Here is a 13,578-nt window from a genome sequence, read left to right as displayed (position 1 = left end):
AGTGCGCTGGGCAGGGGTGACCGCCAGGGGAGGGAGGTGGTCGCGGGTCTGGAGGTTGCGCGAGGGACAAAGGTGGCCTGGCCCGAGCCCGGCCTCGCGCTGTCACGGGTTCCCGCGGACAGCTCCGGAGCCCCTGACCCTGGGACTTGGAGCCCGAACCCACCTTTATTCAGATTCTCTGCCTGCGGATCCGAGTGGGGACCCCAGACCCTCACTGGCTGTGGCCCCAGGACCGGTGGCCCTCCCCTCCCGGACTCACTCCCCACGCGCAGCCCCGGGAGCCTCAGCCCGGAGTCTTTTCTTCTAATCTTCTAACGGAACAGGAATGGCGGGGCATACACACGTCCTCAGCGGGTTTCTGACCTTCTGTGCCTCAGGCTCACTGCCCTTTGATCTCTGACCCTTCCCCCAGGGCAGAACCAAGCAAAGCTTTCCCCTCCTGCTGCGCGCCGCCGCCGCTTCCTCCTCCTCCTCCTCCTCCTCCTCTTCCTCTTCTTCCTCCTCTTCCTCCTCTTCCTCTTCTTCCTCTTCTTCCTCTTCTTCCTCTTCTTCCTCCTCTTCCTCTCCCTCCTCCTGGAGCCCAGCATCCTGGCAGATGCTGGAGCCCCGGAAAGAAGGAAAAGAGGTGAGGGCCAGGCTTCTCCCTGTGGACTCAGCCAGCTGGGCGCCCTTGCCTTATTCCACTGGTCGGGAGCTGGGTGGGCAGTTCCCAGAAGACCGGGTGGGCTCTGCCTGGCTCTTGTCAAGGATGTCGGCCTTGCGGGTCCAACGCCTTCCCGTGTGCCCCGCAAAGGACAGTTGCCCTGAGACCTGTTGCCCAGACGAGGCTAAACCGCAGGCGCGTTCCTCCTCTCCTTTCATGGCCTGCAGAGGAGCAGGCAGCCACTGTCCCTGTCTGGAAGAGTGACAGCTGAGAGCTATCCCCGGGTCCTGTGTCCCCGAGTCCGGGAAGATGACTGCCCGGCCCTGCTCTTTACTCACCCTGGTGCGAGCTCAGCTCTCTACGTGGAGGAGAGAGAGCAGCTTTATTAGAGCGGAGTGAAGCCTGGTGCTGAGATGGGTCGGGGTCAGAGCTGAAGCCTCAGGAATGCGACTCGTGTTTCCGTGGTTCCTGCCTAGGGACCAGGACCACAGCCGCCGTCCTGGGCCAGGATCCCGGCTGCAGTGCTCCCCCAGGCTGTGGGGCCTCCTCATCGTCCCTGCTGCTGCGTGCTGGCGGTGTTGGTGGCAGCGAGGCAGAGGGACGTGCAGGCCTTCTTCCTGCCACCCGCCGCTGTCTTCTCCTCTCACCCCTGCTGTTGGCAGGGGCCTGAGCTGTCCTTGGGCCTTGTCCCCTGTGCTTGGCTCACAGCGACCTGACAGACTGCCTACCCACGGCTTGGTCCCCCCAGGACAGAGGCTGATGTCTGTGTCCTGCTTTCTGTGTGTCCTCGTGCCTGACACAATGCTTGGTGTAAAGAGAGTTGTCCACCACCAGGATTCCTAGCCACAGCTCCCAGGTCCCCCCAGGGACCCCAAGAAGGGGCTGCACCCCACGGCCAGGCAGGCAGACAGACCCAAGACAGCCAGGCCCCTGCTGGAGTCAGCCCTGTGACTGTGGGCTGCCAGACCTGGGGACAAACAAGAGATGTCTTTGTCCGCCACAGGGACAGGAATGAAATCCAGCAGGCTCTCCAAGGTGTTTCTTCAGTGGGTGTGATGCGGAGGCTCTGGTGTCCCCTGGGCCGGGCCGGGCAGGGAGTCAGCAGGGGCCCTGACCTGGAGAGGTGGCTCCTGCCCTCGGGTAGGGGTCCCGGAGGCTTCTCTGGGCACAGCTGAGACCAGATGCCGGCGGACCTGCTCACTGTGTGTCCGGGCACCCTGCCCCTGCCGGGCCAGTGTCTGCCTCGTTCTTCTCCCTCTCTCTTCCACGGGGCCCCTCGGCTGTGGCTCTGGGTCTCCTCTGGAGGGAATGTGGAACTGGGGACCACGGTGAGCCTTGCGCTGGCCTCCACATCTCCTCCAGAGCCCAGGGCCCAGTGCTGGGGCAGGGCAGGATCGGTGTCCAGGTCGGATGTGTGGGTGGAGGGGCCACTGACCGATGGGGAAGGAGTCCAGTGAGTGTGGGGATGGAGGGTGACCTGGACGGGAGCCTAAGAGGTCAGGGGCTCGGGACCCTGGCTGCTGCCCGCTGTGAGCCCCCACTGTGGCTGGCAGGGCTCAGCCTGGCCATCTGGGTAGCCAGGGAAGGGCAGGTGCGGGCGCAGCAGAAGCGGGCGCGGCAGGAGTGGTGGCATTTGGTGGCAGGCAAGCCCTGCCATCTGGCTGCAGAAAGAGCCCCGGCCGGCGCTGGCCCTGTCCCGCCAGCCCTGGCTGTGCCGGGCAGAGGGGCCTCGGAGTGGGCCTTGGCTTGATCTGCGCACTTTCCCGTGTCCAGCAGGAAGACCTGGTCTCGCTGGGGGAGGGGATGACTGGGCCACCGAGGGCCATCTGCGCAGTGTGAACTGACCCTCGCCTCTGACGATGCGGGGATGGTGGAGAGCAAGTGACGTGGACAGTGAGGCAGTCGGGAGCCCTGTGTGACACGAGAGCTCCAGCTCGTGGGGCGGAGGTGGCCGGGGTGCGGAGCCTCCAGGATCCTGCACCGACCCTCAGGTTCTTGTAGGGTTTGCAGCCTGAAGATACGGATGAGAACAGAAGAGGGGCACTGGGGAGACAGTGTCCGAAGCCGAGCCCGACAATCCCACCCCGAGGCCCCTTAGCCAGTGTCCCCAGTATTGTGTGTGATTAGCGTTGCCCTAGGTGTGGAAGGGGACCTTCTCCTGGAAGGTTTGGTCCTTGCCTCTTGTGAGTGGCTTTATTGTATTGGTTTGGTTTGGTTTTTTGAGACAGGGTCTCACTATGTAGTTCAGGTGGCCTTGAACTCACTATGTAGCCTAGGCTGGCCTCGAACTTGTGATTCTCCTGCCTCAGCCTCCCTGGTGTTGGGATCACAGGTGTGCACCACCACACCTGATGTGAGTAACTTTAATGTGAGCCCTGCAGAGTCTGGGGTGTGATTGCTTATGTCACACACATGTGATGCAGTGGAGGAAGGCGGAAAGGAGGTGAAGGGAGAGGAATCCAGGTCTTGGCCCTTTGTGCACAGGCTGGACCTCTTGGCGTCTAACCTGAGCTGGCCATGTGCTACACTTGGTGCTTCGAGGACAGCTGAGGCCTGTGGGTCGCTGGGGGGGGTCATGTGGGCACACCATCCACTTGGCCTGGCACTCCGTCGGAGAGATGTCTGCTACACTTGCCAGCTTCATCAGTGAGTGGCTCAGTCCCAGCTCAGCCCTGGCACTCTGCCTGTGACAAGCTGGGGACAGCTGGGACCCTGAGAACCATGGACGGGAGGGGCTGGCTGAGCAGAGCAAGCCCTGGCCAAGACGGAGGCTTGAAGGGTACCTGCTGCACAGACTGGCCTTGAACTCTCGGTGATCCTCCTGCCTCAGCTTCCCCAGTGCTGGGATCATAGGCATGTGCCATCATAACCGGCTTCTTTTCATTTTGAATAACACAGTAGCTGACACATGTTAAATGAGCACCTACTTTGGCCTGGTACTACTTTGAAGCAGCTGATGTGTTGGGCCGGTTGATCCTTTCAACAGCCTATAAACAAGACTTGTTACTATCCTGGCATTCTGTATGGGGAAATTGTGGCATGGGACTGTTGGATCAAGCCTGCACTGTTTCTCAGGTGGTGGGTAGCACTGCAGAGGTTCACTGCCCTGCCATCTGATTTCAGGCAGCACCATGCCTGGCCCCTGGGGCCCCATGGGGCCGGTGTACCTGAAGCGTTTGCTAAGGGAAGGAGCAAGAGGAGGCAGCCTTAGAGAAGGGACGAAGGCTGTGTTCTGTGTGGTGCCACCACCTCCTGAATCCTGGGGGCTGCTACTGGCCCCTCAATCCCGAGGTGGCTGCCGATGCACGAGGGTCTTGGGAAGGTCAACAGTATCCACTGCGTGTCTGCGATGTGATTCCTCTGTATGCCTCACATTGCTCTCGTAATTAGAAAAGGAAAAATGTGATTCATGTTGGAAGAGTTTCCTGGGCAGATAAAACAGGCACAGGCATCCCCAAAATTAGGAGCAGCCTGTGCCAGAAGTTACCTTCCTCAGATGGAGCAGTCACTTCCTGGGGACTCAGTGACAGAGACTTAAACACCTGGGCCAGTACTGAAATAAGCAAAATGTAGAGGACTCTCTGTTCAGGACTCTCCGGTGTGTGGTGCTACACTTTCCACTGTGACCTTGCAGTCAAGCTGCATCCCTGCCACTAACTTTTGGAAAATTTAAGTCCACAGGAGAGGAGGGCGGAGGTAGCATTTCCCAGATTTTTGGAAAAGGTGTGCCCAAGCCCTGGGAATCGGGAGATATGCGTCCCACTCAGCGGTTGTGGGTTCCATACAAGCCTTAAACCCTGCGAGTTTAATTCTGGAAACAGGGACGCTCCTCGGAGCGGTCGGTCCTGAGCAGGAGCACCACACCGACCTGGGCTGAGCGCTGTTACAGCCCGTCTTCCTTCTCCTGCCCTGACACGGGGTGCTCTGCCCCTCCAGCCTTGCTCAGCAGCTGAGAAAGACAGGCTTCCAGGCGTTGAACACAAATGAAAGGAGCTGTAGTTCGGGCACCCTGTCGCAGGTGTGAACCTGCAGGTCATGTGGCCCCGCTGCAGAGTGGAGCACCACAGAGCTGGGCCCGCTCCCCACATGTGCAGGAAGCAGACCTGAGGGAGGAGTGCTCTGGGGCACTGCCCAGTTGACCAGATGAGAGCCAGGGTTGGGACGCCCTTGCTTGGGAAGGAAGTCCACGTTTTGGTTGCTCTGTTTCTTTGTTTGTTTTGGTAGTGGGGGATCAAACTTGGGACCTTGCTCTTGCGAGGCAGGCGGCAGAACCCCTGAGCTACATCCCCAGCCCAGCGGTTCTGTCCTGGAGCTTGGTGCTGGTACAGAGCGTGTGCCCGGATGGCAGCCTGGCCGGGGACCCTTGGCTGGCGGTTCCTCCCTTCAGCCCAGGGCAGAGGCTCTGGTCCCATTCAGATGCCGATCCTGCTGCCATTGCTGGTCAGAGAATGGGGTTTGGAAGTTGGGGTCCCTCCCGAGGATGGAGTGTGGGGATGGAAAAGGAGGGCTTTAGGGTCCAGGAAGTGCCATTGAGAGCCCGCTGTCCAGGCCCTGGTGGACACAGGGCAGGAGCTACGGGACCATAAACAAAACAGCCGGTGGTGGTGGCTTCCAGGTGCCCGAGGCCACAGAGGTGGTGCTCAGGTGCTTCCTGGAGCGAGGGTGTGGGAGCCAGGAGTGGAACAGAGGCGCCAGTGAGCTGCCCACGGTGCCCCACACCAGCCTGGGAGGGGCGCACGGCTTGCAGCTCTGACCCGCGGGTGGGAAGGGGTGGGGGCTAGGAGGAGGAGCCTCAGGGTGCTCAGCCTCACCTGGCCCCTGTTTCTGGTCGAACTGGTGAAGGCTCTGCCAGGGAGGGCCCGCAGGCCCTGGGTGTCGCAGGAAGTTCAGCGTCCAGGGAGCAAACATTTGTCACAGGGAAGCGATGGGGACAGGAACAGAGCCCTGAGTGATCCCAGCACGCAGAGAAACCGCAAAGGAGAGGGTCTTGGATCGCTAACTTAGGAGTTCTCAAAGCACCGAGGAGCTTTTGCAGGGCTGAAGCACCAACAGTAGTGGGGTCTGAGCCCCTGGGGGAGCTGTTGTGGGAGGGCGGGGCAGGGCGAGGCGGGAGGACCAGGGCTCTGCGGTGCTCGGTGGTGACGGGCAGAAATATCCAGTGCCTGCTGTGTGCCAGGTGCCTGTTGGAGCTGGAGAGACTGGACAAGGAGCTCCAGCCAGGGGATGACACAGCTGGGCGGTGGGGCCCATCTTCCAAAGGGGGTTGCGTGGGAGGAGAGGGCCTGGCCCTGGGTCTCTCCCAGCACAGCCGAGATGCCTACGGTGGCCGGTTAATGGGCTTCTGTACAAGAGCCTGAGTTCCAATCCTGCACCCCTTCCTTAGGCAGAATGGTCTGGGCCTTCGTTTCCTGCTAATGGTCTTGGTACCACGCGCCTGGGATGCCATGTGGATAGGACGGCAGGACTGCGCTGGTGCCAGTTGAATGCGTGTGTGTGTCCCCTTGCTCTCTGGCACCTTCGAATTCCCTTTGAACCACCCGCTGTAGGCGCGTGTCCTGTGGGAAGCCTCAGGCAGGCCACATAGTGTGGGACGCAGCCCAGGGACACAGGAAAGAAAGATGCACACTTGGGCAGGGCTGCAGAAAAGAGCCAGAGCCCGTCCCTGAGCTGCCCTGGCATCAGGGGCACCTGTCCAGACCCCCAGGACTCTGCCGTGGACAGCGTGGGGAGCAGCAGGACTGCCCCTGGGCCATCTGCAGCGGCTTTCTTCACCCTCCTCTCATAGCTGGCCATCCTAGAAGACTACGCAGACCCGTTTGATGTCCAGGAGACTGGAGAAGGCACAGCAGGAGCCTCAGGGGTCCCAGAGAAGGTCCCCGAAAATGATGGCTACATGGAACCCTACGAGGCCCAGAAGATGATGGCTGGTGAGTGACAGGGGTAGGGGAGGTGTCCCCTAAGACCTGGGCTCTGCAGAGGAGGCTCTGGGGTCCTCATGTCTAAGGACTGATGCCTGGATCCCAAGAAAATAGGGGGCGCCTTTGCCAGGCCCTTACAGGGGTGGTCGTCACTTGTAAGGCGGTCACTTTGCAGAAGGAGCTGTGACTGTAAGACGGCCACACGGCCAGAAGTGACGAATTCGGAACGACATTGCATCAAAGTGAAACAGTTTGATGGCAGTGAGAAACACAACTAGAAACAGATGCAGTCCATGCTGCGTGAGACAGGCTCTGGGAAGAGGAAGAGGACCCGGCCTGGGGGAGCACCCCGGGGTGATCGGACGGACAGGCAAGGCTGGTGCATGTTAGTCAGGGTCCCAGGGTGTTGGTGCCGGTGCTGGGCGTGTCTGGCAGCTGAGAGGAGGAGCCCAAGACACACGGGGAAGTGCTTCCCCAAGGTGGGAGTGAGGCTCTGGACGTGGCCCAAAAGGGGCGTGGAATCATCCTCAGTTCCTGAGCAAGAGAGCATAAATGCAGCCTTTCAAGAGTACTGCTGAGTCCTTTGTATGCAGAGTGGACTGGAAGACCTGGGCATTGGAAAGTTAGAGCCAGGCACAGTGGCCCGTGCCTGTGATCCCAGCACCTGGGGGACCAAGTTGAAGACCAACCTGGGCTACGTAACAAGTTCAAGGATAGTAGGACTGCAGGGGAGGGAGGCGCTGTCTTCACACAGCTATAATAAAAGCAGAAAGAGGAAGGGAGGGAGAGAATCGAACTATTCGCTTGTTGGGAAATTTGGGGGTCTTAAGGTACCAGTCATTAAGGCCTCTTCCTCTCCTGAGCTTGGAAATAATTGATGAAGAAATAAAGATGAAGGAAACAGACAGTGGTGGAGATTAAAGTGTCCGCTTTCTGCTTGATGAAATGGGCCAGGCGGCGGCACCCAGCAGTGACACGACAGTGGGCTTTTTTGCCACAGGACTGAACTTGTCCACTCAGGGAGCAGGCCGCCCGCTGCCCAGGGAGGGGACCAGGATTGTCTGCAGGCAGGCAGATGTGGGAGGGAAGCCACTCCGCTGGCCAGGCTGGGAGGAGAACGCTGTCCCCGGCACCTCACTCCACAGACCCTGGAGACCCGAGCCGTGATCTGGGCGGAGAGGAGAGGGCGAAGGGCATGGCACCCTGGCAGGGAGCAGAGGGGCTTCAGAGAAAGTGCAGTGGGTGGAGATGGAGGAGGAGTGCAGGTGGCCTCCCTGCCGAGGTCGGGACGTGCAGACCCTGGACACCCGGGAGTGGAGCACCCGCTTTGCTGGAACAGCTCCATGGCCCTCACTGATTCTCACTGGGTCCAGGGAACCCCTCAAAATCTGCAGCTTTGGGGAAAGCGGTGCACGCTGGAAGTGATGTGATGCCCAAGGGGGTATCTTACAGCTGCAGGGGGATGACTAGAGATCCTGGTGCCAGGAGGCCAGGCAAGGAGGTCTAGGGCTCACCCTAGACGGGAGGGGAGACCTCTGTGACACAATGAGCTGGGCGAGTGCAGGGCTGTGACCCCGTCCCCTGGGACATGTCACCTGAAGCTGCTCGGTGCTTGCTGTCTGTCCTGGACCCTTTTTCTTTGTGAGACAGGATCTCTCTATGTAGTTGGGCTGACCTCCTCCTGCCTCAGCCTCCTGAGTGCTGGGAATACACATGTGCACCACCGCGCCCGGCTCAAGGATTTCTTTTTTTTTCTTTCACCCTGGTGCTTGCCTGCTCCTGTCTCCCTGTGCCTTGTGCTTTAAGAGCCCTTCAGGTGCTTGGTTTGGAAGGGGGTCCCTTTTCCCTCTCTGTGTCTCTCTCTTTCTTTCTTCCATGCTGAGGCTCTAAGCCAGCGCCTGGTACAGCCCAGAGCTGTTTGGAGGGTGACAGCCCCACGAGGTATGCTGGCTGCTAGGCTCCCCGCTGAGGGAGGCCAGTCTGGGCTGAGCCCACACCTCTCCCCTGTCCTTGCCCTGGCAGAGATCCGGGGCTCCAAGGAGCCGGCCACCCAGCCCCTGCCCCTGTACGACACCCCCTATGAGCCCGACGAGGAGGCCCCCACCCCCGAGGGCGAGGGCACCCCCTGGCCCCGGGAGTCCCGCCTGCCCGAGGACGACGAGAGGCCCCCAGAGGAGTACGACCAGCCGTGGGAGTGGAAGAAGGAGAGGATCTCCAAAGCCTTTGCCGGTGAGTCTGGGCGGAGAGGTGAATAGGCGGGGACAGGGCGGACGGCGCGTGGGCGTGGGCGCTGCGAAGGCCGGGGCTGCTGGGCCACGCACACCGGGCTGTGTCCCAGGGGCACCCAGCTGGGTGCTGCCGTGAGAAGTCCCCTGACTGCAGAGCGCGGATCCCAGCCCTGCCGCCTTGCCGTGGCCCAGCCAGGCAGCCAGACTGGGAAAGCAGGCTCCCTCCTCCGTTTCCTGTAAAGCGCACACCCGGGATAGCCATTCATCTTCCCAAGTCTCCTGGAGAATCGATACTGTTTGGATTGCCTAATGGGAAAATCTATGCCCGTCATTAGGAAACCTCGTTAGCAGTCCTGCAGCCACCCCTGGCGTCACTCTTCCTGGGATGGGGCATTAAGTTTCAGCAAAGCGTCTGCCCCAGTCTGTGGGGCCCTGACAGCCCCAGGCCGTGCAGCCTGCTGGGACCTGGGATGGGCGGATGGCAACTAGGGTGCGGGTGGCTCCCATCCTGCTTTTCCTCTTTTCCTGGTCCCTTTGGGCCCTCGAGGGTTGTGAGGTGAATGGAGGAAGGGGACCACTGGCCGCCAGAGCGCCCCACCCAGGCCCCCACCCTGTGACCAAGGCCAAACCGTGGGTCCCTCCTTCCTCACCTGTCCTGTGTCTCAACCTCTGCCTCTCTCTCGTCTCTGTCACTGGCTTCCTTCTCCTTGCGCTGCTGGCTGCAGTTGACATAAAGGTCATCAAAGACCTACCTTGGCCTCCGCCTGTGGGACAGCTGGATAGCAGCCCCTCCCTGCCTGACGGGGACAGGGACATCTCCAGTCCAGCCTCGCCCCTCCCTGAGCCCAGCCTGGAGGACGGCAGCGGTGGGTCCTGGGGGGTTTCTGTCCAGGGTGACAGGTCCTCCTGCCCCTGAGGACTTGGGCTAGAGGAGCGGAGAGGTGGGGTGGGCTAGGAGATGCACAGAAGAGCCCAGGTCCGGGAGGGAGCGGGGAGGGACAGAATGCACGTTCCTGTCCCCGGGCTGGATGTACTCACCGTGCCTCGGAAATCTGCCTATTGTTTTAGTTTCAGTACTGGGGATTGAACCTGGGCCTTCACACTGAGCAACGTCCCTAGCCTTTTTGTATTTTCTGAGACCCATTCTTTCTAAGTTGCTGTTGCCTTAGTCTCCCAGAGTGCTAGGATTACAAGCGACCACCACCACACCTAGCAAAATTCGCTATTTTAAATCCACTTCTGGGTAGAGCTCCGCTGGCCAGTGTAATACACCCCGGGTGCAGTGTCACTGACACAGGAGGCCTCTAGCGGGAGTAAAGGCATCTGGTGTCCTTGCATCTGGTGACCAGAGGACGGTGAGGGCTTGGACGAGAGCCTGAACAGGGAGAGACAGCACTGGAACTCCCTCTGCGGTCAGCTGTGCCAGTCGGGCGCCTGTGGGTGGACATGGCATCTGCTGCATGGGCACCTGGAGCCGTGGTGCTGTGGGAGTGACTGTCCCCACCTGTGTGCCCGGGCCTGGGACCCGCTGGGCAGCTGCCATCCGGGCTCCCCTGGCCTGGCAGGGCAAAGCCGCCCCTCAGGGCCTCTGGGGGTGGCGGGCAGCTGCTTTGGGGCGGGGAGGGCTGCCGTCTGGCGGCCTGGGCAGGATGAGTCTGTCAGGATGGCACCCGGAGAGTCGGGTAATTGTTCTCCGATCAATAAGTCATCTCTGCAGAATGGCTTGGCGGGGTGATTTCGAACGGTGATGAACTCTGAGGAGGAGAAAGAAACAATATTATCAGCACCGGAGCCCCAGAGGGGTGGGAGGCTGGAAGCTGTCAGCCACTCCTGCTCCCGAGGGAGGTGCTAAGTGCTTCTTGGGTAGCTGCCTCCCCAGGGGGTGAGACTCAGGGTCCCAACACAGATGGGCAGAGCACCCTGTCCCCGAGGGGCGGAGGGGACCCCCCGGTAGCTGCCTCTGTACCCAGAGTCCTCGAGGTCCCTGACTTGTGTGTTCCCCGCAGCCCAGTTTGAAGGATTGGAGAAGAGCTGCCTGTCACCTGGCCGGGAGGTCAAGGGACGGCCACCTCCCCGGCTCCCTGCAGCGCCCTCCAAGCCAGCCAAGCCCCTGGGCACAGAGCCCGGCAGCCCCCTGGGGGAATGGACAGACCCTGCACTGCCACTGGAGGACCAGGTGTGAGTGTCCGCGTCCGGCCGGGCGGCTGCTCAGACTTCCCGCCGGGTGGGCCCAACCTGACCCGCAGAGCTGTCCCCTCCTCTCTCGTCCCCAGCTGGTACCACGGGGCCATCAGCCGAACCGACGCCGAGAACCTGCTGCGTCTGTGCAAGGAGGCCAGCTACCTGGTGCGCAACAGTGAGACCAGCAAGAATGACTTCTCCCTGTCCCTCAAGTGAGTGGGGCCGCCGGGGCGGGAGCCGGCACCCTCAGCCACAGCTCAGAAGGGTGCTGGCACTTGCGTGGCTCTGGGAAGCTGAGGCAGGAAGTGAACTGTTTTGAGTTTGAGGCCAGCCTGAACTACATAGTGAGACCCTGTCCCCAAAACAGCAACATTTTAAAGTGGACAGTTAAGGGACTTCTGAACTGCGTATACCTGGGGGTTCTCATTCCACTTCAATAAAAGATAAGAGAAAAAGTGTCTGGCTAGTGCACGCCTGTGATCCCAGCCCTTGGGAGGCTGAGGCAGGAAGATCAGAGCAAGTATGAGACCAGCCTGGGTTACATAGTGAGTTCAAGGCCAGCCTGAATTAGAGTGAGACCCTATCTCAAAAAACCTAAAAAAAAAAAAGCACCAAACTACAGTTAGGTAACCCAAATTCTATTCTTGGGTTTGATAAAACTAGCTGTGTGGCCGCAGATCACTTCATTTCTCAGGCCTAGGGAAATGACAGACATCTGTTAGGGTTTTTTTTCCCCCCAGCACTCATTCTGTGGATTTGTCAAAATTCTGATGTGTGCCCAAATGAAATTATGGTGATTCATACCAGTAATCCCAGCACTCACTTGCTGAGGCAGGAGAATCACAGAGTTCAACGCCTACCTGGGCTACATAGCAAGTTCAAGGCCAGCCTGGACAGTATAGTAAGACCCAGTTTCAAAAAAAAGGAAAAGGAAAAGACATTTTAAAAATACATGTATGTGTCCCAATTTGGGATTTGAACCCATCTCCCTCTGATTCTGAGCACCTCTGCCCTGTGCCTGGAGTCTTTTGGGCCCAGCCAGGGGAGACAAGGGCCTGGCTCCTTGGAGCTGACTGGCCTCTCCTGCCTGTCTGCCAGGGCCTCGTTTGCATATAAATGGCTTCTCTGAAATACAATTATGGTTTTTCTTCTCTTCCTAATGGAAGGGCTTTCACTAGTAATTAAACAGCTTCCTCAGAAGGCCTGGCCAGCCCTGGCCCTGTGGCCAGCCCCGCCCTTGCAGCCCCCCCCAGGGTCTGGCGAGGGCCTTGCTGTGCCCTAATGGACCCTGAGGAATTGTCCCGGGTGGGAAGGCTCGGCCACCCTCGCCAGCCCAATGGCTGGTCTGTCCCTGGAGGAGGAAGTACAGGGTGCCACTGCGCTGCGGGGAAAGGCTGCTCCCCAGGGACTGGGGAGCAGGGCCGCAGCCTGGCTTTGGTGAGGGCCATGTGGTGTGCGGGCCGCACCGCTCCCCTCAGAGGCTGTCAGTGCCAGCCCAGGCTTTATCTCAGGCCTGCAGATGCCCCACAACCTGACCCAGCCCCAGCCTTCTGGGGGCTGCTGGCTCCCCAGCTCCTCACTGCTCTCTAGCTGGCCTGTGTGCAGGTGGCGGGGCCTAAGGACAGATCCCCGTAAGCCCTGTCCTTGTCCGCCAGTGGGTCCTGGCCCTGGTGAGCTTTGGGGACTCTCCAGATGTCACTGACCTGTCCTGTGGGTGTTTCAGGCCTGGGCCTGTCAGACCTCGCAGGGTCATAGTTCGAACATGTATTTGGGGGGGCCTCACTCCACGCCTTCTCCCCAAGGCTGAGGGTCCCAGGACGCTGGGGCACTGGTGAGGTGGAGGGTGGGGGTGCGGGCAGATGGGCGGGGCGTGGGGCCACAGCTTCCGGATGATGTCACTGCAACCCCAAGGCTGCGGGGCTGGCCCAGAGCCCAGAGGAGGGTGAAGTGATGTTCTTGCGCTGCCCACGCGGGAGTCCACACCACCCACTCCGCCTGGTCGTCTGCCGCCTACCCTCGGCTGGCTTTGGGCCACGGGTGCTGTGGGCACCTGCAGGGCCGGGGGCCGCCCCACTCACGGGGGTCTCTCCTCCCACGCAGGAGCAGCCAGGGCTTCATGCACATGAAGCTGTCCCGGACCAAGGAACACAAGTATGTGCTGGGCCAGAACAGCCCCCCCTTCAGCAGCGTACCAGAAATCGTGCACCACTACGCCAGCCGCAAGCTGCCCATCAAGGGGGCCGAGCACATGTCCCTGTTGTACCCCGTGGCCATCCGGACTCTGTAGACGTGGGCCGGGGCTCCGGGACAGTCCTGGGTCGGCCAGGACCCCTGGCTGAGTGCCTGGAGGGTCGCACGGGACTTGATCCTGCAGCCTGGCGTCCACCGCCCTGGGGTCGAGACGCTGGAGATTCCTTAATTTATTGTGAAGGGGAAGGAGTGTGGAACCCTGGGCAGGGGCTCGTTCAGAGCCGCTGGTGCCCAGCGGACCTGGGCAGAGGCGGCGTCCGCCCAGCCTCCCTCCGCTCCTGGCCGGCGGCAGTAAATAAACCCATCCTGCCAGGCACAGCTGTGTGCATGCTGGCGCCGCCCCGGGCCCCGGGGAGGG

General features: G+C 60.7%; 1 protein-coding gene and 1 long non-coding RNA gene across 3 annotated transcripts in view; one reads left to right on the top strand and one right to left on the bottom strand.

Annotated features, from left to right (window-relative positions):
* The window catches only part of LOC104867941, a 2,544-nt gene extending 2,278 nt beyond the window's left edge, over positions 1–266 (bottom strand). The window contains exon 1 of the long non-coding RNA XR_781903.2: positions 164–266. This is a non-coding gene — a long non-coding RNA (uncharacterized LOC104867941). The remainder of the gene's footprint in view (positions 1–163) is intronic.
* Positions 267–5,788: 5,522 nt separating this feature from the next.
* Shf (Src homology 2 domain containing F) lies at positions 5,789–13,554 on the top strand. Of its 2 annotated transcripts, XM_010632517.3 has the most exons (6): positions 5,789–6,570; positions 8,584–8,790; positions 9,515–9,655; positions 10,796–10,967; positions 11,063–11,182; positions 13,071–13,554. In XM_010632517.3, the coding sequence occupies exons 1-6, from the start codon at positions 6,537–6,539 to the stop codon at positions 13,255–13,257; spliced, it is 861 nt and encodes a 286-aa protein (XP_010630819.1). In that variant the 5' UTR covers positions 5,789–6,536; the 3' UTR covers positions 13,258–13,554. The 2 variants fall into 2 exon arrangements, with proteins under 2 accessions (XP_010630819.1, XP_010630820.1); XM_010632518.3 differs by lacking the exon at positions 9,515–9,655 and having other exon boundaries at positions 6,429–6,570.
* Positions 13,555–13,578: the final 24 nt, after the last annotated feature.

The sequence above is a fragment of the Fukomys damarensis genome, unplaced genomic scaffold (assembly GCF_012274545.1).
Source record: "Fukomys damarensis isolate Sample0158 unplaced genomic scaffold, DMR_v1.0_HiC HiC_scaffold_17, whole genome shotgun sequence".
NCBI lineage: Eukaryota > Metazoa > Chordata > Mammalia > Rodentia > Bathyergidae > Fukomys > Fukomys damarensis.
This window is presented reverse-complemented; position numbering and strand designations above follow the sequence as displayed.